Raw genomic sequence first — 24714 nt, 5'->3', positions numbered from 1 at the left:
CAAAAGTAAATTGACATTGATTTGAACTGAATTGACAGTTGAAATTGACATCAGCATTGACATTGACATTGACATTGGCATTGACATTGACATTGACATAGACATTGACATTGGCATTGACATTGGCATTGACATTGGCATTTGCATTGGCATTTGACATTAACATTGACATTGACATTGGCATTTGACATTAACATTGACATTGACATTGGCATTTGACATTAACATTGACATTGACATTGACATTGGCATTGACATTTGACATTAACATTGACATTGACATTGGCTTTTGACATTAACATTGACATTGACATTGACATTTGACATTAACATTGACATTCGACATTAACATTGACATTGACATTGGCATTTGACATTAACATTGACATTGACATTGGCATTTGACATTAACATTGACATTGACATTGGCATTTGACATTAACATTGACATTCGACATTAACATTGACATTTGACATTGGCATTTGACATTAACATTGACATTGACATTGGCATTTGACATTAACATTGACATTGGCATTGACATTTGACATTGACATTGGATATTGACATTGAATTTTGACAGCTGACAGTTGGATATGCAACATGTATGTATGGTATAGCAAGATTATTGGATGTATGAGCACATAAAATGCATGATTATGCATGTATGAATGCTTGAAATGCATGATTGGTCTGTAACTTGACAAGAAAATTTCACAAAGGCAGACAAGACATTGGAAGATTGGGCACGTAGTGGCTCGTGCTGCGACATGTTCATAGGGGAAAAACCTCTTTGGGGAGGCCGTCGTTGCGAGACGTATTAAAACCATGGCTGAGGGCAATAAAACTTGTAAAGGAGGACCCTTGGAAGGTTCTTGGATACAGGTCGCCGTTGCTAGGCGTGTCAGCGCTGGATAATCATTGGATGTTCGCATCTGTGGTCAATGCTTTTCAATATTCTTTTCATTCTTTCATTCTTTCATTTTCAACCCCATTTTTGCCTGAACCGCCCTTTCGGGTTTTCGATTCACCGGGGAATAGATTCTTTTCATTGCCCCATTTTTGCCTGAATTGCCTTCATAGGTTGTCAATCAGCGGGGTGCTCATTTTTGCCTAAGCCGCCCTTTCGGGTTTTCAACTTAGCGAGCTTTTCATTTTTCATTTTTCATTTTCATTCTATTTTTTTTCATTCTTGCCATTGACCACAGATCATCCTGGGGAGTAACCTGCTTGTAACATGTATTGAAATAGACATTGACATTCATTCATTCATGCATGTTTCATTGAAATGTACTTTATTGCTCAGGTTTGCTTTCAAAATAGACAGAAAAAGATTTTTCAATTTTCAAAAATGTTTGTTTCAGACATTAACATTATCAAAATAGAAAGAAAATGTTTTGTATATAGCATTGAAAGTGGAAAGAAAAATAGAGTTTCAAACAATAGAAAGGCTCAAATTGATGTAGAAGAGTGAAAGTCAGCCAAAGGCATGGCTTCACGGATTTACAAAGCTTGGAAAATGGTAATTTTATTGGTTGGTGATACATTGAACACGATGACCGCTACATTTCATAGAAATTTTGAATTCACAAGTACAGAAGCCTCTGATGAAGAAGATCATTGACAGTTGCAGATGCCCCAAGGGGTGATGGTGATTTGCCAGATATAGTTACTTGTCTTTTATCAACCTCATTTTTGCATGAACCGCCCTTTCGGGTTTTCGGCTCATCGAGGCGCTCATTCTTGCCTGAGTTGCGTACAATCTCAGCGAGCTCTTTCATATTCATTTTTTTTGTCCCTAACTTTTGCCTGGATCGCCCTTTCGGGTTTTCGATCCACCGGGAAGCGCATTTTTGCCTAGGCCGCCCTTTCGGGTTTTCGACCTACCACGCTGTTCTTTTCTTTTTTAGACAAAGTATTTCTTGACTATATCGGCATTAACAGGATTTGGAAGCTCAACACCATCCATGTGTGTAAGAATCAAAGCACCACCAGAGAAAGCCTTCTTGACAACATAAGGACCTTCGTAGTTAGGTGTCCACTTGCCCCTTGGGTCGGGTTGCTGACTTATTCTTCTTTTCAATACAAGTTCGCCTTCCTTGAATTCTCGAGGTCGGACTTTCTTGTCAAAAGCATTCTTCATTCGCACTTGATACAACTGTCCATGAGCCATAGCATCCATACGCTTCTCCTCAATCAGATTCAATTGATCATACCGACTTTGACACCCTTCAGCCTCGGTTAACTTTGCTTCCATGATCACTCGAAGAGATGGAATCTCCACTTCCAGGGGGAGAACTGCTTCCATGCCATATACCAGAGAGAAAGGAGTTGCCCCGGTTGAACTGCGCACCGTAGTACGGTAACCATGCAAGGCAAAAGGTAGCATTTCATGCCAGTCTTTGTAAGTAGTGACCATCTTCTGAACAATTTTCTTGATGTTTTTGTTAGCGGCCTCAACTGCACCATTCATCTGAGGTCTGTAAGGAGAAGAGTTGTGATGTTCAATCTTGAATTCTTCACATAAAGCTTGCATCATGCTATTGTTCAGATTGGAACCGTTGTCAGTGATGATCTTGTTGGGAACACCATATCGACAGATGATGTTATTCTTGATAAACTTGACAACCACTTGTTTGGTCACATTTGCATAGGAGGCAGCTTCAACCCACTTGGTGAAATAATCAATTGCCACTAGAATGAAACGGTGTCCATTGGAAGCCTTTGGTTCAATTCTTCCGATCATGTCAATGCCCCACATAGAGAAAGGCCATGGGGAAGAGATAACATTGAGGGCATGTGGAGGCACATGAATCTTGTCAGCATAAATTTGACATTTGTGGCATCTCTTAGCATATTTGTGGCAGTCACGCTCCATAGTTATCCAGTAATAGCCGGCTCTTAACAGTTTCCTTGACATGGTGTGACCCGAAGCATGGGTCCCAAAGGTACCATCATGTACATCATGCATCAACTTCTCAGCTTCTTGTTTGTCAACACATCTCAATAAGACCATGTCATAGTTCCTCTTGTATAGGATTTCCCCGTCCAGAAGGAATCTGCTAGCTCATCGTCTCAAAGTCTTTTTATCCCTGTTGGAAGCACCAGGTGGATATTCACGATTCTGCAAGAATTGTTTGATGTTGTAATACCAAGGCTTTTTACCATTCACATCTCCATCAGCTCGATCTGGCGTATTTTCAATAGTAAACACATGAGCGGGTCTATCAAGACGCTGCACCTTGATCACAGGCACGTCATTCCAGTGATTCACACGAAACATGGAAGACAAAGTAGCGAGAGCATCGGCCATCTGATTTTCATCCCGAGGGATGTGGTGCAGTTCAACCTTTGTAAAGTATGTCAACAGACGTCTTGCATAGTCACGGTATGGGATCAGCTTCTCATGATGAGTCTCCCATTCACCTTTTATCTGATTAATAACAAGTGCGGAATCTCCATAGATGTCAAGGTGCTTAATTCTCAGGTCAAGGGCTTCTTCAATGCCCAAGATGCATGCTTCATATTCAGCTATGTTGTTCGTGCACTCAAAAGTTATTCGAGCGGTGAAAGGAATATGGTGCCCCTGTGGAGTTACAATGATGGCTCCAATTCCTTTACCATAAGCATTAACAGCACCATCAAACACCAATCCCCACTTGCTATTGGGATCCGGCCCTTCATTGATCAGGGGTTCTTCACAGTCTTTTGCTTTCAGATACATGATCTCTTCATCGGGGAAATCAAACTTAATTGGCTGGTAATCATCAAGAGGTTGACAAGCAAGATGTTCAGCAAGGACACTTCCTTTGATTGCTTTCTGAGCTTTGTATACAATGTCATATTCAGACAACAACATTTGCCAACGTGCGATCTTTCCAGTAACAGCAGGCTTTTCAAAGATGTACTTGATTGGATCCATTCGGGATATCAACCAAGTTGTATGATTCACCATATAATGACGCAGGCGTTTGGCAGCCCAAGCTAAAGCACAACAAGTCTTTTCAAGCATCGTATACCGAGTCTCGCAGTCGGTGAACTTCTTGCTCAGATAGTAGATAGCATGCTCTTTCTTACCAGTCTCATCTTGTTGACCGAGAACACAACCCACTGAATCTTCTAACACTGACAGATACATAATCAAAGGCCTTCCTTCCACTGGCGGGACAAGGATAGGTGGCTCCAACAGGTATTCTTTAACGCTATCAAAAGCTTCCTGACATTCATCATTCCATACAACAGGCTGATTCTTTCTGAGCAATTTGAAGATTGGACCACAAGTAGTAGTCATGTGAGATATGAATCTTGAAATATAATTCAGACGTCCGAGGAAACCTCTGACTTGCTTCTCAGTTTGAGGGGCCGGCATCTCTCTGATGGCTCGGACTTTGTCAGGGTCAACTTCAATGCCTCTCTGGCTGACAATGAAGCCTAGCAACTTTCCAGATCGTACACCAAATGTGCACTTGTTGGGATTCAACCGCAGCTTGTACTTTCTCAATCTTTCAAACATCTTTTTCAAATACACGACATGCTGCTCTTCATCACTTGACTTCACAATCATATCATCAACATATACTTCAATTTCTTTGTGAATCATATCATGAAACAGAGTTGTCATACCTCTTTGATAGGTAGCACCAGCGTTTATCAAGCCAAACGGCATTACTTTGTAACAGAACGTTCCCCACGGAGTGATGAAGGACGTCTTTTCTCTATCTTCAGGAGACATTCGTATCTGATTATAACCAGAGAAACCATCCATGAAAGAGAACACTTTGGATTGAGCAGTACTGTCAACAAGAACATCAATATGAGGCAATGGGAAGTTATCTTTTGGACTGGCTTTATTCAGATCTCTGTAATCAACACACATTCGAACTTTCCCATCTTTCTTTGGTACTGGTACGATGTTGGCAATCCACTCAGGGTATTCAGCTGTCATGAGGAAACCTGCATCAATTTGCTTTTGTACTTCGGCCTTGATCTTAAGAGCCATGTCTGGACGAGACCTTCTCAATTTCTGTTTGACAGGAGGACATTCAGGTCTTGTCGATATCCGATGTTCCACAATCTTGGGATCTAGACCCGGCATATCTTCATAGGACCATGCAAAGACATCTGGATAATCATGGAGGAGCTGAATAATCTTCTTTTTCACTTCTGGCTCAAGTGCAGCACCAATCTTGATCTCTCGCTTGTTCTCTTCAGTACCCAGGTTGATGAGTTCAATCTCTTCCTGGTGAGGTTGGATGGCTCTTCTTTCTTGCTCAAGCAGTCGAGTGATCTCATACGGTATCTCTTCATCATCATCCTCATCTTCGGCTTCATATACAGGGAATTCAAAATTTGGAGGAACCATAGGGTCACTGTGTTCAACGGGTTTATTATGGTTCAATCTGCATAATATGATTGGGATGATTTTTAGAAAAAGTTTTTTATGCAGATTTTTGAAATTAATAAGAAAAATACAGATGTTTTGGTTTTTTCTGGCATTACCATTATTTCCAAGAAAAAGGCACTAAAAAGTAAAAGGCAAAGAGTCGTGAGAAAGACGACAACTTTTATTGAAAACGGCAATGCCGAAACAAACAGCCCTTACAAAGATATCACTTTCGCCTTGGGCAGAGCGAAAGGATTGTTATTTTGAAAACAAGAAACATGAGCAACAAAACGCATTACATGGAAGCATGCATGACTAAAGGAACATCAATGGCTTCCCAATTTCTCACGGTGCCTCCTGGTATAATAAATGTAGGCACGTGGCTTCTTTCAGCAGCATCTTCAGTAATAGCATTGATGAACCCAGCACTGTAGAAGGTTCCCTTTGAAACACCAGAAGTTGGAGAGAATCCAAGGCCCTCTTTACGCTTGTTTTCCAAAATCTGAATCACTTTGCCCCAGCCAGCAGCTTGTCCTGCTTGAACAGCCTTCTGGGCGTCTTTCAATGAAGTCATGCTAGCACCAGCCCTCCGGGGCTCTGCACCCTCAACAGTCAAGCCTTGGAATGACGTCCCTTCTGCGGACCCTGCTTCAACACAAGAGAACGATGATATTTGGCTAACCAGAAATGCCTCCTCACCATATACGGTGATAACCTTACCGTTTCTCATGAACTTGAGCTTCTGATGCAAAGTGGATGTGACTGCTCCAGCGTCGTGGATCCATGGTCTTCCGAGGAGACAGCTGTAAGAGGCATTGATATCCATGACTTGGAAAGTTATTTGGAATGTTTCGGGACCAACGGTAATTGGCAAGTCCACTTCCCCGAGAACATCCTTGCGGGATCCATCAAAAGCTTTAACCAGATAACTGCTACCCCTCAGAGAAATTCCATGATGGCTCAATTGCCTTAGCGTGGATTCGGGCATTACATTTAAGGCTGATCCAGTGTCCACCAACACATTGGATATCATGTCAGACTTGCAGTGCACTGAGATGTGCATAGCCAAGTTGTGGTGTTTCACTGCTTCGGGGAGCTCATCGTCACCGAACCCCAAGTTGCTGCAGGCAGTAATATTACTCACTATCCCATCAAACTGATCCACAGAGACCTCGTGGTCAACATAAGCTTGCTCGAGTATTTTCATTAACACTTTCCTATGAGCCTCAGAGCTCATGAGCAGAGACAGGATGGATATCTTTGACGGAGTTTGCAGCAGCTGGTCAACAATCTTATAATCGCTCTTTTTGATAAGCCTCAGAATTTCATCCAGATTAGACTCTTCAATGGGCTGGCCCGAGGGGCTGGCATTCTCTTCCTCAAGGTTAGCCATGTTTCTTCTCTTGTACAATCTTGTTTGATGAATTCTAGCCGGTTGGTAAACCTTACGAGCACGAGCCACCTTTCAGACTGCGGCGGAAAAACCAGGAGACAATGAGCACGGGAAGCCATTTGTGACTGATGAATGATGCATATGATGCATGATATGCAAATGCGAAAAGACTCTTTTTTTGTCAGAAGACTTGTCAAAGTGGTTGTGAACATCACGGAGAAACACGGTTTTATTTGAAAATCTTGATCAAAACTAAAAGTTTAGTTGAGATGGTATCACTTGGCGTTCACATCCGTGATATTCAAAAGATGACTTGTCTAAGTCCTCCGATAAATGCATGGAAAAAGGTTTATGCATGTATGCATGTATGCATGAATGCATGATTATGTTCAAGTACGGAGAAAACATGGTGGGTTGAAGTTCAAAGTCGAGGAGTCATGGGTGGACACGGTGTCCGGTGAAACTAGGGCTTTAGGATAATAGTAACCGGGTTCTAAAGAGGTTCCCAAGTTGCAACCTCTCCGACGTATCTCATGGTGTCACGAGGCAACACTCGCTCCATGATTATACGTGGAAGGTCTAACTTGAGTGTAGTATCGCGTGACGACTAAAACTCGAGACGACACTCGGTTTAGCCTCCGCACTACGTCCTAGAAAATGGCCATGGATGGGTTTGGTTATCTACGGTTCATAGCGTCATAGAACAATTAGAAGTAAAGTGCCTAAACGCGACAACCCGCGCCGACAACATCACCTCCAAAATGCCTCAGCTATGTGGGATTGATCGCATAATCCAAAACACGAGGCAACCCCCGGAATGAATTGTCGATTATATCCCTCCTAAATCCTAAGTTCACTCAGCCCGGGTGCAGGACTTTTGATATTCTCACCCCACACGTTTGCAAGAAATTAAACATTTATTCACATAGGAAAGCAAGTAAAAGAAGCAAGTAAAAATGCAAGCGCAAGCGTGGAAATAAAGACTAGGCGTAACTCTCGAATCTCCCCAGTGAAGTCGCCAGCTGTTTTATCTTGGTTTTCGGGTGTCAAACATTGATTACGTTTGAACCTTTTAAACCGGTGATATCTTATTTTTTCTTGGGAAGGGAAAAAGTAAGCAAAACCCTTGAGAGTCGAGGTCCGGGAGCTGTTTTCGCTACGGGAAGGTGTTAGGCACCCATAACGACTATAGTAACCTATAGGAACCGTCTTTAATTTCTACGCGCGCGCTTTTATTTTTAAATGCTATTTGAAAGTGTTTATTAAACCTAAGAATGTACTAAGTGAAGAATTGGAGGGAGAAGAATGTTTTTGGATTTTTATTTTAGTTGAATTGAAGGAATTTTGTTCCTTGCCTACGTACCCGTTTAAGGGATCAAATCCACCGTAGTTCTCTTTCAAAAAATGTTTTTGTTTTTGTTGGTTGATTTTAAGTTTGAAAATTGGATTTTGAAGAATAGAAAGAGGCCTCAAGGACATGAGATTATGAAATTGTGAGGTTGAATTAGTCATTTGCAAAATATGGTCAAAGTATGATTATTTTTTCATTGAAATTTGATTAAGAAAATGAAAGGGGAAATTCAATGGGGTTTTGACCCCAAGGTTTATTATGAAAAATGTTTGAGTGAAGTTTATTCAAGTTTTTTGGAAAATGATTTTTCTAAGTATAAAGCCTAAACATACATCTAAACATACAATCCTAAACATACATCTAAACATGCATATTCTAGCTATATCTAAAGTGATGTGTGTGCATGTGTCGGTGCTTGTGTCGGTGTACATTATTAGAGTCCATTGTTCTTTACATCATACCCTAGATACATTCTATGGCCTCTTTGCCAAGAAATTAAAAGTTGTATGAAGTAAAATATTACAAAAGCTCCTAAATATTACATTCTAAGTCTTGGTACAAATTAAATTGCAAGAAAGAAATAGAGGGAAAAAAAATATGAGAAGGAGATGAAATGCTTATGGATGTATGAAACATAAAATGAAAATGGGTTAGTAATACCAATGATATAGAAGCAAAATGACAAGTGCATGGTAAAACAAATATAACTTGCAAGTAAAGTAAACTAACAATTTTAGTAAAAAGTGACAAAAGAACTTGAAATTCAATATAATCCTAAAGCAAACTCAAGACCTAGATTCTCACAATATTAAGACATTTCAAGTGATTCATTCCAAGGGAACAAATATGAGAACCAAGGGAAATTATCATGCCAAAAATTATACGATTTTCAAGCTCTTTATGCACTTTTATTTCACAAAAGAGTTTCACATTATTTACCAAACACAAGGTCCTCAAGAACTAAACCAAAACAGCAAGCAAACACCACATTAAGAGGTAAACTCACCCCTAGAAACCACATGTTCAAAGCCACAATTATGCATCAAAGTTTAAGAATAAAACTTCGTCACGATTTTCACAAAATATAACAAAGAATGCACAAATTAACCAAACATGAACACATGTTTTCTTGAAGCGAATTTCCACATGTAATTGCATTCCAAAAACAAGTATCAAATGCTAAAAATTTTACTCACACAAACTCTTAGGAATTTTTAACAAAACTTTAGCAAGGATCAAACATTACACTAATCAAGTAACCTATGTTTCCACTTATATTTTTCTAGTCAATATTAATAGGTAAAAAATCACCAGGAACCAACAAAAATGTCAAGAAAAATTATTAGAAATTTTTTAGGAATTTTTTTTATGAAAAGATTAGGTAAACAGGGGTGCAAAAACAGTTTACGGTGGTGAAAATAGCAAAAAACTAACAAAAACGAAACAGAAGCAGGCCAAAAGCCCAGGCCCTAAACAAATAAGGAAAATGGGCGGGTTGCACCATGGGTTATGGGTCATGGAGCAAGGAAAATGGGTTAACCACAAGCTAAAAACGTGTGAAGCTTCTCCTTGCTCACATCGTTCCATTCTTCCTTTTCCCATCGCAAGCAAAACACAGAGTTCCCCTCTTAACCATTCCCTGAATCACCTTTCTCTAACCTACCATCAATCGTCCCTCATCCCCAAGCACACAAGAATGAACGCAGGTGCAAAACAAGAAAACGCAAACACTAACAATAACGGCTTCGAATCTGACGCGAAAATGGAGGAATAAAACGAATTCGTTCATGGAACCACAATCGATTTGGACAGACAACAATTATGGGCACAATATTGGTCATTGAATCCAAGAAGAGGAAGTGAGTATACCTTAGGAAGATCGGAGAAGTAGAGGACTTCGGCGGCAAGTAGCGATGACAATTCCAAATCCGTAAGCTTCTTCGTTGGTCTGGATAATTCTTCTCTTCTTCTTGATCACGTTTTGTTCGAATGCTCAGATTCTGTCCTCTTGTTTCAATTTTCCTTGCTTCAACTTCAAATCTGTTGTGTGAGGTTCGATTGGTTCGAAACCTTGTGGTGTTGATGTGTTGCGATAGGCTTGGATTTGGTGTTTGTGGATGAATTCAGATTGTGAAATTGTAGTGGTTGATGATGAATGAGATAGTATGAAGGTAGCAATTGAATGGTGGTAATGGCGGTTATGGAGGTATGAGATGGTGGTTTGCGGTGGTTGAAGTGGTGGTTTTGGGAGGTTGTTATGGATGATGGAGGTTGTTAGGGTGGTGGAGAAAGAAAAAGTGGTGGTGGAGAAAGAAAAAGTGGTGGAGGGAAGTGGTTTATGAGTTTGTTATGGTGGTGGAAGTTGGTTATGGTGGAGGGAAGTGGTGGTTGAAGGATGAGAAAGTTGGTTATGGAGGAGAAAAAAAAAGTCACGTGGTGAAAAAGAAAGAGAGAAAAGAGAGAAGAATTTTTATGATTTTTTTGTGAATTTTGGAAAATGATTGAATGATTGGTGAATGAAAAAATTGACCATGGTTTGGCTTATATAGGCTAAGTCATTGAGCTTGGACCAATAGGGTAGAGACATGTGGCACTTGGATCTAACAAACCTTTAAAGACCAATAACATTTGGACACATGGCACTTGGACTCTAACAACTTAAAAGGGATTAAAACGTAAATAACAAGAGTGCGCGGACTAAAATGAAAATTAAAACTAAAATTGAATTGAAAAAGTAAATTGAAATTTAACGTAAAGCGAGACGATTTAAAAACAACAAAGCAGATTAACATGAAACAGAAATATTATGTGAAATGACCAAAATGCCCCTGGAGGCTTAAAACGACTAAAAACGACTCAAATGCAATTTAAAAATGATTTTTTAACAAGGGATTAAAGCAAGAGCTTATTCAAACAAATTAAAAGACTCAGAGACAAATTTTAGAATTTAAACAGGGTTTTAACGCATGAAAAGACTAAAATGCCCCTAGGGGCAAAACTGACTCAAAATGACTTCAAATGCAATTTAAAAAATGGATTTTGACATAGAATTGAAATGAAAACTTATTCACACCATTTGACAAGACTCAAACAAAATTTTTAAAGATTGAAAGAAATTTTAACATGAGAAATGACTAAAATGCCCCTAGGGGCTAAACTGACTAAAAAAAATGATTCAACTGATATTTTTTGAAATGAATTTTGACACGAATTGAAACAAGGACTTATACAAACCAATTTAACAGACTCAAACAATTTTCAAGGATAAAAATGAGTTGAATGCAGGAAATGACTAAAATACCCTTTTATGTGAATTTTGCAAATAACATTGAAATAAAATGCAGAGAAAGATGCAATTGATCAGAGACATATCAAATGACTTGAAATGCAAGAAAAAGAATTGATTAGTATTTTTAGGTCCAAAATTAGGGTATAACAGTTTGTCCTTTCTATCATCGAAGATTGTAAATTTAATTAAAAATAAATAAATTATAATGATTAACAAGGTTTTTATGTTTCCTAGTATGCTAAAGAGACAAACACAACACATTGATCTACAAAAGAGATACTTAATAATGATTCTAATTTTATCGGAGGGATTTTTACAACTCCCTAAGGGGTAAATTCTTTTCAGCGTAATTTGTTCTTTATACCTTATAAAATGATCAAATCATATTCTACTTACATGCAAATCTAGAAAAATATGGCTAAAACTCTAAAGTTTGTGTATGCTATGATTTTATTTATTTATATTGTTCTAGTCACAAAGAACACCGAAGGTCATCCATATTTTCATTTTTTTATTTTATGAAAATACTTTCTTTAGTTTTTATTTCGTACATAATCTATTATCTTAATTTAGTGGCATCGTTTTATTATGTTTTTTCATTACAGGATATCCTCCTTGTGAAACAGTTGCTGATTGTCCAAAAAGTTGGTTTCGAATTTATAGGTGTGAGGATAACTTTTGTAGGTATAGCGAAAAGATACGACGGCTAAAGCCCCCACTCCGTAAGAAAAAACAAAACAAAATGGATAATTGAGTGTGAATTTTATGGGTGCTGTTAAACTTCTAATTCCTGATATACACTTAACTTGCTGCGCAAGTTTCCTTTGCAGACCTAGGGTTCTTATTGTGTTCCTACTTTAGATTACAAAACCCTAGATAGGAATTAGTTAGAGTTTGTTAGATTCTCTCTGTACTATATATAGAACTTTGTAACAAACTCATCACATTGATTCAATAATATTCATAGTTTTCTCTCTCTTTTCTCTTTTCTTCTTCACCAAGTTTCTGTTTTCATCATCTTCCACCAGTGGATCATCATCTTCCACCAGTGGAAATGGCGAAGTTTATGATGGTATCAGACCAAACCCCTACCATCTAAGAGCTTTCATTCATTTTTGCCCATGCTTAACATGATTGATTTATACCATGCTAAGCTTGAGGGGGGATGTTAAACTTCTAATTCCTGATATACACTTAACTTGCTGCGCAAGTTTCCTTTGCAGACCTAGGGTTCTTATTGTGTTCCTACTTTAGATTACAAAACCCTAGATAGGAATTAGTTAGAGTTTGTTAGATTCTCTCTGTACTATATATAGAACTTTGTAACAAACTCATCACATTGATTCAATAATATTCATAGTTTTCTCTCTCTTTTCTCTTTTCTTCTTCACCAAGTTTCTGTTTTCATTATCTTCCACCAGTGGATCATCATCTTCCACCAGTGGAAATGGCGAAGTTTATGAGGTGCCAAACCCAAGTGAGAACCCTTACGCCATGCAGGAAAGAAGGAGTTCTTACATCAGCAAAAAATATATGCAATGTAACACTTGCTAGAATTTCTACGGTTGCCATTTAGTTATTATGTTGGCACTCAATAATCGTAGGTTTTATTTATTTTTCCTTTTGTAATTTGTGTCTCTTAAAATACTATGAGTATTTTAAGGTGGAATAATTTAGTGCAAGTATGCACTATCCAAGTTATATTATAAAACGATATCGATCCCACATGGACTAGCAGTTATAGCTCTCTATAGCTTTCTTGCAGAAAACTTGTTTGCAAGAGAATAAAATAAATCATTTGTCACAACAATAGAAGTAAAAGTTAAAGGTTTAGTAAAACAGTTAAAAAGACTTAGTAATTCTCAAAGTTAAAAATGTGGTTTAAACAAAGATTCAGTTATGACAGAGCTTTACACATATCTACAAAACTATAAATTTATACGGCTTTCTGGCAGTCTAGTGGCCACTAGGAGTGTTATGCACTCAACCTTCATGTTAATCCCGTGAAGACTACCGGTTGAAGTATAATGACATAATTTTAAAATGCAACGTTTCTAGGTTAGGTCATCAACATTTCCCAGTGACGTGTTATTCTGCTAAGCCTTTGGCCTATGACAAGAGTCCTAGTTATATCTTGGTGCCTAAAGCCTCTTCCAAGATCTAGTACTCATGTAAATTAGTCTCTCTTGATCCCTTAGACTCTCGATGCATAGGGAATTATAGCATTATCAATTTTTTCATTCAAGGAATTATAGCATTAAAAACAGAAGTGATCAAGTTTTGCTTTCAAAGTTTTTGAATAAAAATTGTTTGTTTGAAAGAAGCACGAAGCTACAGCTTTATAAATCTTAAGTGAAGAATATCATAACCTCACCATGTCTAAACCATAAGAAGGGGTTTAGCTCATGGTGAGATGAACCACGAAGATGAAGATGAAATGAAACATAAATTAAATGAGAGCTAAAAGCATCACCAAGTAATCCTAACTCTATTTCACTAAAAACTAGCACTCATGCTCATCTATGGAGAAGATGAGATGGAGTGAGAACTCTAAAGTTTCTAACCCTAGATGGAACTTGGAGTCTCCAATTCACTATCAAATTTTTGGACCATTGACATCAACATGTGGTTGTCCTTTTTTAGTACAAGGCCAACCACTACAAGTTGTACTCTTTGGTCATTTTACACATGAGCTGCCCTTATCATATCCTACATACTCCATGCATATTCCCTCATATTCCTTGTATTCCAATCATTGGCGTCGTCTCATAATTCTTACTCATTAAGAAATGGCTAAAAGTGGTCCTATGGGTTCGTACTACTTGTACGACCCAGCTATTGATCCAGGGTGTTGCATCTTTCCATATTTTTAGTGAAGCAATCTTAGTCTATGCTACAACTTCCTAGATCTCTAGAGCCATTCCTCATCTTGTATCATCAAACATTCAAAACAAGCATCACTAGTTCAAAATGAGTAATTAACACTAAAAACTAATTAAAACTCTAAAATACTAAATAGACACTGATTAGATGTTGTAGGCAAAACATTCACTCAATTTCTTGTTCATTATGGAAGATAAGTGCAATGTGATAACCAACTATTATTTCGATTATCAGTAATTTCACGAATCATGTAATAATAGATTTGTACTCTAAGATGTTAGTAACGAAATGAAATAAGGCACTAAGAGTGATAATTTGATTATTTTACTCTATATTAATTTTGGATATAACGTCATGACCTCTTGTATATGTGAAGTTTTTTTTCTTCCCTGCATGATTATTTGTGAAATGATAAATGGTTGATTTAATTAATTTGCAAGTTCAGATACTTAATTGGTTTGCGTCAATAGAAGCTAATGAAGGGAAATGATAGATACAATGACAAAATGTATCAAAAAAAATTTCAGACGGTGTATTTGCAAACACCATTCCTTAATTACACACCATTACCTCCCTTGATTTTCGGCAAATATCAAATTTTGCAGATGAACTGTTCTACCAAAAAAAAACTAATGAATTGTATTTTGGAATAGTATGTATTAGGCGCGTTAATGTCCCATCCAATCCAATGTAAACCGCAATAACCGAACCGAAAAACCAAAAACCGAACCAAACCAAAAACAAACAAAAAAAACCGCAATTTTAAATGGATTGGATTGGTTTTCGGTTCCCTTAGTATAAACCGATCCAATCCAATCCAAACCAAAATATTTATACTTGCATATATATTATTATATGAATTTTTTATAAATGTTTCCTTAATTTACAATTATGTAACTAGAATCTCTCTCTCTCTCTCTCTCTCTCTCTCTCTCTCTCTCTCTCTATCTATCTATCTATCTATCTATCTATCTATCTATCTATCTCTAAAAAAAATCTAAGTCTACAACTTCTAGATTCCTTTTCATCCCACGTACCAAACTCTCGTTTTTTCTAAATACACTAAAATAGAAAAATAAAATCGTTGCCTCTCCACTGCTTAATAACTCACTCCAAACTCAGCCCTCTTGATCACTACTGTTTTACTTTATCTTATTCTCCTTTTCTTTATTTTGAGCTCTTTTTTATCTCTCTCTTTCTCTCAAAGCTACTCTTGCTTTAAGGTGTTTAAAATGGTTGTAGGTTAGATGGGGAGCTGACATAGCTGGAACGTCACTTATTCTTAATGATGTTGCCGCAAAGTTTTCCATTCTTTTATGTTCTCGTGGTGGTGTTGGGAGCTCTTGTTTTTGGTTTGTTTTTGTTTTATTTTCCATGTTTGTTAAGGGTGGTTGCAACTTGTTGTATGTTGTTATGACTTTAGTACTTCTTGTACTTAGTGTATCCCTGTTACATTCATACATACATACATACATACATACATACATACATACATACATACATACATACATACATATATATATATATATATATATATATATATATATATATTTTAAGTCCTGAAATCTTAAAGTTCTTCGCTTGGCCAAAATATTTTTACCCTAGGATTCAACAACAATCATCAATTCAGGTTTGGCTTCATAATTTTGGTTTAACCTATGAATATTAGTGTCCCAAGATCCTTTTGCAATAGCTGGTAGTGTCATAACGCATATATGTACTAATAACATCACTAACAAATTTATGTTCAATCGTTCTTTTGGTCAGTTTGCTAGAGTTTTGATTGATTTGGACCTGACTTAAAAGCAAAGACGTAGGATTCTTGCGGAAAGAAAGGGTTATGCCTTTTTTTGTTGATGTAGATTATGAGAACTTACTAGATTTTTGCACTTTTTGCAATATCACCGGTCACCACTTCGACAATTTAAGAGGAAACAATAGATAGGGAAGTAGAAAATTGATCAACCTTAAAAAGTTGCTCCGGTTTCTATTCCTAGGTAGGAATATGTTCTAGCGAATAAAGGAAAAAAACAAGAAATTGTGGCTTCGCATGTTTCTACACCTAAAGTCAAAGAGACTTTGAGAAATCAAGAGGATCCTGAGTTAGAGAAAGAGGTGAATGATGAACTCGAAGCATTTCATGCAGCTAATCAAAACGCAAAAAAACAAGACACAAGTAACAGAATGTGGCCGTATCAATGATGAAACAAATGAGGTAGTTGAAAGCTCTGATGGATCTGAATTTGTTGATGCTACTAATGTAGAAGTGAATTTAATCCAGCAGAGATGCATCTAATGTGAAATGTGGTTGTGATGTGGTTCAAAAAGACATTTAGTTTTTGAAAGGTTTTTCAGCTAATCTTACTGAAAAAGAAAATGAGAATGATATTGAAGCATTTGAAGAAGGAAATGTGGAAAGTTCAACTGGAAAGTCATTATCAACAAATTCCACCAATGTAGAAAATGTGAATAAAGCATCAGACAAAGCAGCTCAGAATGGTGCACCTATACTTGATGGTTTTGGTGCACTATTTTTTCAAACTTATTAGGAAATAATCAAGCATGATGTGTATAAAGTTGTTTTATAATTTTCTTACCTTTGGTTGGTTATTACCAAATTTTTATTCAAATATTTTTGTTCTTATTCCAAACAATAACCATGCAGATTCATTTGATCAATTCAGACCCATTGCTATTGCAAATTTCAAATTCAAGGTCATTTAAAAAATTCTGGTAGACAAATTAGCAAAAATCATGCCTACAATCACTTCATTACACCAAAGAGGCTTCATCAAAGGAAGGAGTATTAATGATTGTATATGTCTGATATCAGAAGCTATCAATGTTATGAGTAAAATGTCTTATGGAGGAAATTTTTCTATGAAGGTGGATATTGCAAAGTCTTTTGACACACCAGATTGGAACTTTCTCATATGGGTGCTTAGAACATTTGGGTTCAATGATTTATTCTGCAAATGGATTCATACTATTTTGGCATTAGATAAAATATCTATATCAATAAGCGGTAAAATCGTGGCTTATTTTCTTGCACAATGGAAGTCAGGCAGGGGGAGATCCATTATCTCCTTTTCTATTTTGCCTTGTAGAAAAAGTTATTAGTAGAAGTATCACCAAGCTAGTCAGGGAAGGAAAGATATTTGTAAAGCTCCACCCGATGTTGTCAAATTATGCAAATATCAATCAAAAACAAAAGAATTGATCCAAATAATTTGATTCAATTACAACAAAAACAAATTTATCTATCTGCACAATAATCAAAACATAATCAATCAAACAAGAATACATCGATCCATCAAAATATGGGGCTGGAGACGAACAAAAAAGCATCTTGTGGGTTGCTGGTGTATTTAGCTTTTGCGTTTTTTCCTGCCTTGTGGCAAGGATAGTAGCTAGAGTAATGTATGATCAATAACTACTAAAAGATTTATGCATTTCATTAAATATTTGCACCGCGAAATGTTTAAATGGTGTATTTAGTTTATGAAATACTTTTTATATATAAAAATCCGTTAAATATTTGGACTGTGGCTGTTGTGAATTTTTAATGTTTATGTATGCCGAAGCAAATTTTTATTTACTGATTTAAGAAAGTGGATGTGATAAATTTTTGAAAACCCATGACTATTTTCAAAATATCAACATTAATGCATATTAAATACTTTTTAATTTTTTATATGCAAAGCACCGTCAAATATTTGCATCGTGTCTGTTGCTGATTTTATGTGTTTATATCATTGGAAACAAAATTTTATGTACCGATATAAGAAATTCTATATGATAAAATTTCTATTTTAACTTCTGGATACAGTTTGAAGTTGGATTCTTTAAATATTCAAAGATTTCCAACCTCCAATCTCCTGGCTCCAAAGTATTGATGTTCATAACTTCGAAGTTATAACCAAAAACACTTTGAGCAAGTTCATTAGCAAGTAATTTCTTAGCTCTTTCAAAGTATTTTACAAGATTAGAACTCTCACACTTATTGTTTTTCTTTAATTGCTTATGACCAATGGAGAACCCCCTCGAATTAATACATTTTTGGCTTTAAACTCAACTAAGAATTCGAGTCCTGCTATTAAAACTTCATATTTCGCATCATTGTTATAACATTTTCTTTACAACTTATACATAAATTCGGTTGGATGTCCTTGTGGAGATATTACGAGTATTCCAATTCCACTACGTTAAGTGTGGCTTAAGCCATCGCAATACAACATCCATGGTTCCAAATTTACATTATTCTGTTTGAAATCATCATCATCACTGTCAACAAAATAAGTAGCAGAAAATCACCAATTACTTGGCCCTTCATTGCTCTTAATGGAACACAAGCAATGAGAATTTAGTTAAGGCCATTGCCCATTTCCTGGCTATATTGTGCAAAATATGTTTCAATAACTTGTGCTTTATTATGCCATAACGAAAAGTTCCAATCACCTCGAAAGGTTTCAGGTAATATTTTAACTATGCACACGAGTAATATAAAGCTATACATAACTTCTCGATAACATTGTACCCAATTTCTGCATAAACTAAAGTCATACTAAGGGCTCAAACGCCCTCCAGAAGGGTTTATGGGTCCTCCATAAGGTCTCCTAAAGCCTAGGCGCGCCTTCCCAAAAGCGTCCCCTCGGCTAGCTTCTTGAAGCATCTAGAGGTTAATAAAAAGACTAAAAGCACAGCTGACTTGGGGCTTAAGTCACGCGAAAACAAGCCCACAAAGGCATAACAGTTTAAACCCTAGATTCTATTATTGTACTCACTGCAAGTACAATAATAAATGACTATCTCGTTGCCATTTGAATCCTCTTGTGCAAGAAAACTCAAATTCTATCTTTTGAAGTTGATACATACGACATCAAAGATTTTCATTTCATTTGACGAGTCATGATAGGAGGATTAATTAGGTATCTTTTTATTTCCTGAAATTCCTTCGGATGATTAGAGTCCCATCTATAAATTCATCTTCCTTTTTTAGCTTTAATAAGGTGTGAACACCTTTGTCCTTTGCCAAAGAAATATTGAAGTTGTCTTTTATTCTGTTGAGGAGCACGTTTTAAAATGACCTTTATTTTGTTAGTATCCACTTCTACTCCTTTTTCTTGTATAAAAAAATCCAAGAATTCTACATCTCTACATGCACATACATCAAAAGCAAATTTAATTGGGTTCATTTTCCAATTGAACTTCCTCATTCTTTCCAATGAAGTTCTTAGATGTTGCAAAGGGTCTAATTTCGACTTTGATTTGACCACAATATCATCAATGTATACCTAAATAAAGTCATCTATAAAATAATGGAAAATTGAATTCATTGCTCTTGGAAATGTGGCTCCTGCATTTTCTAATCCAAATGACAATATTGTCCATTCGAAGGTTTCTAAAGAACTGAGGGCATCTAAGTTTTAGATACATCTTCTTTTTCAATGAAAATTTTATTATATCCTAAATACCTATCCACTAAACTTAGAATTTCATTTCCAAATGCAGAATCTACTAACATATCAGCTACAAACATATGATATTCATCTTTAGGAGTAGTAGCATTTAAATCTTTAAAGTTTGTACATACTCTTAAAGAACCAATTGTATTTATAACAGACACTACATTTGAGATCTAGTCAACATACCATGCAGTGCAGTTAGAATGAGCATAGCTTCTAGTAGTCATTCGATCTATGATTTAATCGTTGTGATTACCGTAGGTGCAAATCTTCTTGGTCCTTGCTTGATTGAATTTTTTTTCCAGACTTCAAAGGCAATCTTAGCACCACCAAAGTTCCATCTAACCCCGACATATATTTGTAATCCAAGTAAAAAAATTCTTATACTCTCGAAGAATTTAGATTATTTCCTTCTTGAGTTGCCTAATAATGAACTAATGTATGTAGGTTTAGAATTTTCACGATCTTTATCACGAGGGTGAGAAAAACACACAAAGGGGAGATTGAAATCAACCGAACTAATCATTTCCTTTTGTATACAACCCAAAAACGACACTTAAAATGAGATTAAGCGAGTAAATTATATTATTCAATTTTTTATTCTTCTATTGTTTGATTGTTTTTTTTCCTTCCTACTTTTAATGCAAAATAAAAAACATGACTCGTGGCCGAGTATACTATTTCCTCTTTCTCAAATTAGGTGTTTCTGAGTTTTACATGAATATTAGGAAAATAATTATTAGTATGGATTTTAATAGTAAAACATGTTTCATTTACTAAAACACTCTTGTTAATTATAGTTAATAAAATAGTTTGATGGTTGAAATATAATAAATAAAGGATATGATGGTGGAAAAAATTAAAATAAAAAGGACAAATAATTTGAGACAACGAAAAATGATAAAGATAACACTTGAAACGAGACATAGGGATTTAGAATGGTAATCAAATTGCTTTGATCCCGTTTGGGGTGCATCTCTGTTTTCTATTTTGAAATTTTTAAAAAATGAAAATTAGTTTATGTTGAGTTTTAAAAAAATTTAAAAACCAAAATCGACCTATTTTGAAATTTTAAAAAAAAATGAAAATTATTTTATGCTGAGTTTTAAAAAAATTTAAAAACCAAAATCGACCTATTTCAAAAGGAGTTTCAAACATAAAAATAAATATTCATCATAAGCACATCTTAATCCATAGAATTCATACCGTTAGGTTTGAATCAAAATATATATAAACAAAGGGAACACCACAATTATAACCGGTTAAATTTAGGGTTTTGACTCATCTTAAGGGAACACCACAATTATAATTGGTTAAATTGTGGCAATATAAAATTAAAACTTTCACAACTCTATCACAGGGTCATATTCTAATTTTGTAAATCAAAGACAAGTCATAAACTAATAATTAACCACATTAATTCCAACAAAGAAGGAATGAGGATTCAAGGAATTCCTAATCGCCGTTACACATCTGAGTCAAACCAACCTAATCTCGTATTGGGTGGGACAATTAAAACCTGGCCAGCACTTTATCTCTTTTATTTTATTTACTTCTAATAAATTCCTCTAATTGCTAAGTTGAACGACAATCCATGTTGAGACGATAACTTACTATTTTATTACTTGTTTATGATTTGGTGCCCTTGTCAATTCGTATCATTAATACTTGATGGTGATTTTATTAATATCTTGCCTATCAACACACATTATGTAACTTACAAGGGCTAACATTATCACGTATCAACCCATCCTTCAACTTGACACTGGCCTTTAGCATGCTCTTGAGGATTCATTTTATATTCTAGTAGGACTTGATTTCACACCATATTTGATAAATGAATAGGTGCTGGCTTAACCTTCTTGATGAGTGCGATTTTAAGGTCTTCCAAGGAGAAGGTGACATGCAACAATAGGAACGACATATTTGATAAGTCAATAAGTATCAGAAGCACGATAGCAATGTGTCAAGATTGACTCTCGATGGTTTGAGCTTGGATTGTTATTTGAACCTAGTTTTGAATCATAATTTGGACCTATATCATAAGCTACTTTCACATTTTTAATTTAATATTTTTAAAGTAATAAAAAAGTAATTCTTTTTTTAAATTACCCATCTCAGAAACTTGTTCCATGAGAGTAAATTATGTATTGAAAAGTGGAATTTAAATTAATTGAAGAGTAATTGAGAATAGTATGTAGCATTAAATATGATAATATATTAGGTAACTTTTTCTTAGATTTTAGGCCAAGGATATTTTATTGTTTATATTTGAGACCGGATGAAATATTTGATCATGTCATGGATTGAAGGTGAATTGAATTCAATTAGGATTTAATAAGCTAGTATGTCCTTGATTTTGTAATCATTGATCAATTTCATCCCTAGATTGTTTGAAATAGCTATATAGTACCTCAATTTAATTCACGTCTATCAAATGAGTCCCTCGGTCAAATATAAACTTTAGACTTGCTAACGTTTAAAGTTAGATGCTGACTATTCCTCGGCATTGTTTTATCTTGGTTTTCGGGTGTCAAACATTGATTACGTTTGAACCTTTTAAACCGGTGATATCTTATTTTTTCTTGGGAAGGGAAAAAGTAAGCAAAACCCTTGAGAATCGAGGTCCGGGAGTTGTTTTCGCTACGGGAAGGTGTTAGGCACCCATAACGACTATAGTATCCTATAGGAACCGTCTTTAATTTCTACGCGCGCGCTTTATTTTTAAATGCTATTTTGAAAGATGTTATTTAAACCTAAGAGTTTCTAAGTGAAGAATTGGAGGGAGAAAAATGTTTTTGGATTTTTTATTTTAGTTGAATTGAAGGAATTTTGTTCCTTGCCTACGTACCCGGTTAGGGGATCAAATCCACCGTAGTTCTCTCTCAAAAATGTTTTTTGTTTTTGTTGGTTAATTTTAAGTTTGAAAATTGGATTTTGAAGAATAGAAAGAGGCCTCAAGGGCATGAGATTTAGAAAAGAGTGGGGTTTGATTAGTTATTTGCAAAAACAAGTCAAAGTATGATTAAAATTTGTTGAAATTTGATTAAGAAAATAAAAGGAAAATTCAATGGGGTTTTGACCCCAAGGTTTATTATGAAAAATGCTTGAGTGAAGTTGTTCACATTTGCTTGAAAAATTGGTTTTTCTAAGTATAAGTCCTAGGCATTCATCTAAACATACAATCCTAAACATACATCTAAACATGCATATTCTAACTATATAGTGATGTGTGTGCATGTGTCGGTGCTTGTGTCGGTGTACATCATTAGAGTCCATTGTCCTTTACATCATACCCTAGATACATTCTATGGCCTCTTTGCCAAGAAATTAAAAGCATAGGAATATTACAAAATCCTTAGGTATCACATTCTAACTTTGGTACAAATTAAATTGCAAGAAAAATAGAAATGAATATGGGATGAAATGGAGATGCTTATGATGAACATGAAACATGAAATGAGAAGGTTAGTAGCATAAGGCAATATCAAAAGAAATAAAGCAAGAGAAACACTAGGATATAAAGGATAGAAAATAAACCAAAACAAAGGCAAAAAGAGTGCAAACATGACTAAAATTTGTTCATAGAATGCAAGAACCATATGACCTATAATTCTCATATTTCAAAGTGATGTTTTAAGATTTAGGATGAAGTTTTAATACAAGAATTAAGGCAACATGATTGATCTAGACATTTATGGAGCAAACCTAGACATTTTTGCATTTATTTATTCACAAAGACAACTTGCAAAGCAAGTAAACAAATAAAAATCACACACATGCAGCAACACAGTAGCAAAACATTCACCAAATCATTCAACACATCAAGAATTTGGAATAGAACTTGGACAATTTTCCATAAGAATTTCCACATAAAATCAAGAAATATAAGCAAAGAAATACAAGGATATTTTTTACCAACATTTTCAGTGAACAAATTGCTCATAAACTTCACAAAAATCATCAAAAATATACACAAAAACTTGTAGAAATTTTCAAGCAAATTTGAGCATATACGGAGGTGCAGGGAGTGAAAAAGGTATAGGAAATAGCAAAGATAAAAGAAAAACGAAATCTGCAAGGATGCTAAGCCCAAGCCCAAACCCATGGATGTGTCTGGATCATCCAAGAGCCTTAGAGGCGTTGGATTGATCCAGGGTTTCCAAAACCTAAATCTAACGGTCAGAATGAAAAGGAACCGAACTAGAAACAAACCGGACCGGTTCAACGCCTTTATATAAGGTATGAGACCGGTCCAGTCTCATTTCCAACACACCTCTCTCTCTCTCTTCTAACGTTCTCTCCTCTCTCTAGCCTCACCGGTCGTCTTCTCCGGCGGACTTGACCGCCGCCGGCGACGGAACCCTAGTTTTACCCAGAAATTTGAATCAAGCACATCAAAATGTTCGTAATCTCATCCTAAGCACGAATCTAAAACTGGATTTCACAAGAAAGGCCTAGAACGGCGTAGATCGGATTTTGAAACATTCGATTTTGAAAAATGTTTTGAGTTTTCATGATTTTTTGAAAGAACGTATTCGATTTGCTTCGATCTACACCGTTTGAGGACTTAGAACACACATGCGAGGTATAAATCGACACTGACTTGCAACTGTAAGGCGAAGTATGCGAGGAACTTGAGATCTTACCTCGTTGAAGCTTTGAACGGAAGATGATGAAAGAGATCCTCGCGAAATGCTTCGTTTCTCGCTTCTTTGGAGATTTTTGAACTGAAACCCTAACTGTCGCACTCTGCTTTGCAGGTTTAGAGTCCTCTTCGTTCTTGAGCTTTCTGGTTCAATATTCGATCTGAAACCCTAGGGTTTTGGATTGGTGACCTAGTCCTTGACTTCAGAGATGTTTCATGATGATTTTTGGATTCGGTTTCTTTCTGTTTGATTCTTCTTCTTCTCTTCTTCAAATTTGATTTCGCGATCGCACTGGCTCTC

General features: G+C 36.0%; 1 protein-coding gene and 1 long non-coding RNA gene across 3 annotated transcripts; one reads left to right on the top strand and one right to left on the bottom strand.

Annotated features, from left to right (window-relative positions):
* Positions 1-5547: 5547 nt before the first annotated feature.
* Positions 5548-10666, bottom strand: LOC146956668 (uncharacterized). 2 transcript variants are annotated; one of them, XM_085730495.1, is made up of 2 exons: positions 9998-10666; positions 5548-6854 (listed from the first exon to the last, which is right to left on the bottom strand). In XM_085730495.1, the coding sequence occupies exon 2, from the start codon at positions 6775-6777 to the stop codon at positions 5680-5682; it is 1098 nt and encodes a 365-aa protein (XP_085586621.1). In that variant the 5' UTR covers positions 6778-6854; positions 9998-10666; the 3' UTR covers positions 5548-5679. The 2 variants fall into 2 exon arrangements, with proteins under 2 accessions (XP_085586621.1, XP_085586627.1); XM_085730501.1 differs by lacking the exon at positions 9998-10666 and having other exon boundaries at positions 5548-6029; positions 6105-9983.
* A 1094-nt stretch (positions 10667-11760) lies between these two features.
* LOC146956667 (uncharacterized) lies at positions 11761-13142 on the top strand. Its single transcript, XR_015020569.1, has 3 exons — positions 11761-11907; positions 12023-12186; positions 12882-13142. It is a non-coding gene; the product is annotated as an uncharacterized LOC146956667 (long non-coding RNA).
* The last annotated feature ends 11572 nt before the right edge of the window (positions 13143-24714 follow it).

This window comes from Medicago sativa, chromosome 1 (genome assembly GCF_051527215.1).
Source record: "Medicago sativa cultivar Bolivia chromosome 1, Bolivia_mono, whole genome shotgun sequence".
Lineage (NCBI taxonomy): Eukaryota > Viridiplantae > Streptophyta > Magnoliopsida > Fabales > Fabaceae > Medicago > Medicago sativa.
This window is presented reverse-complemented; position numbering and strand designations above follow the sequence as displayed.

Excerpts from the sequence above, each read along its gene's own strand:
- LOC146956668 (XM_085730495.1), bottom strand. The coding sequence starts at position 6,777 with ATGGCTAACCTTGAGGAAGAGAATGCCAGCCCCTCGGGCCAGCCCATT.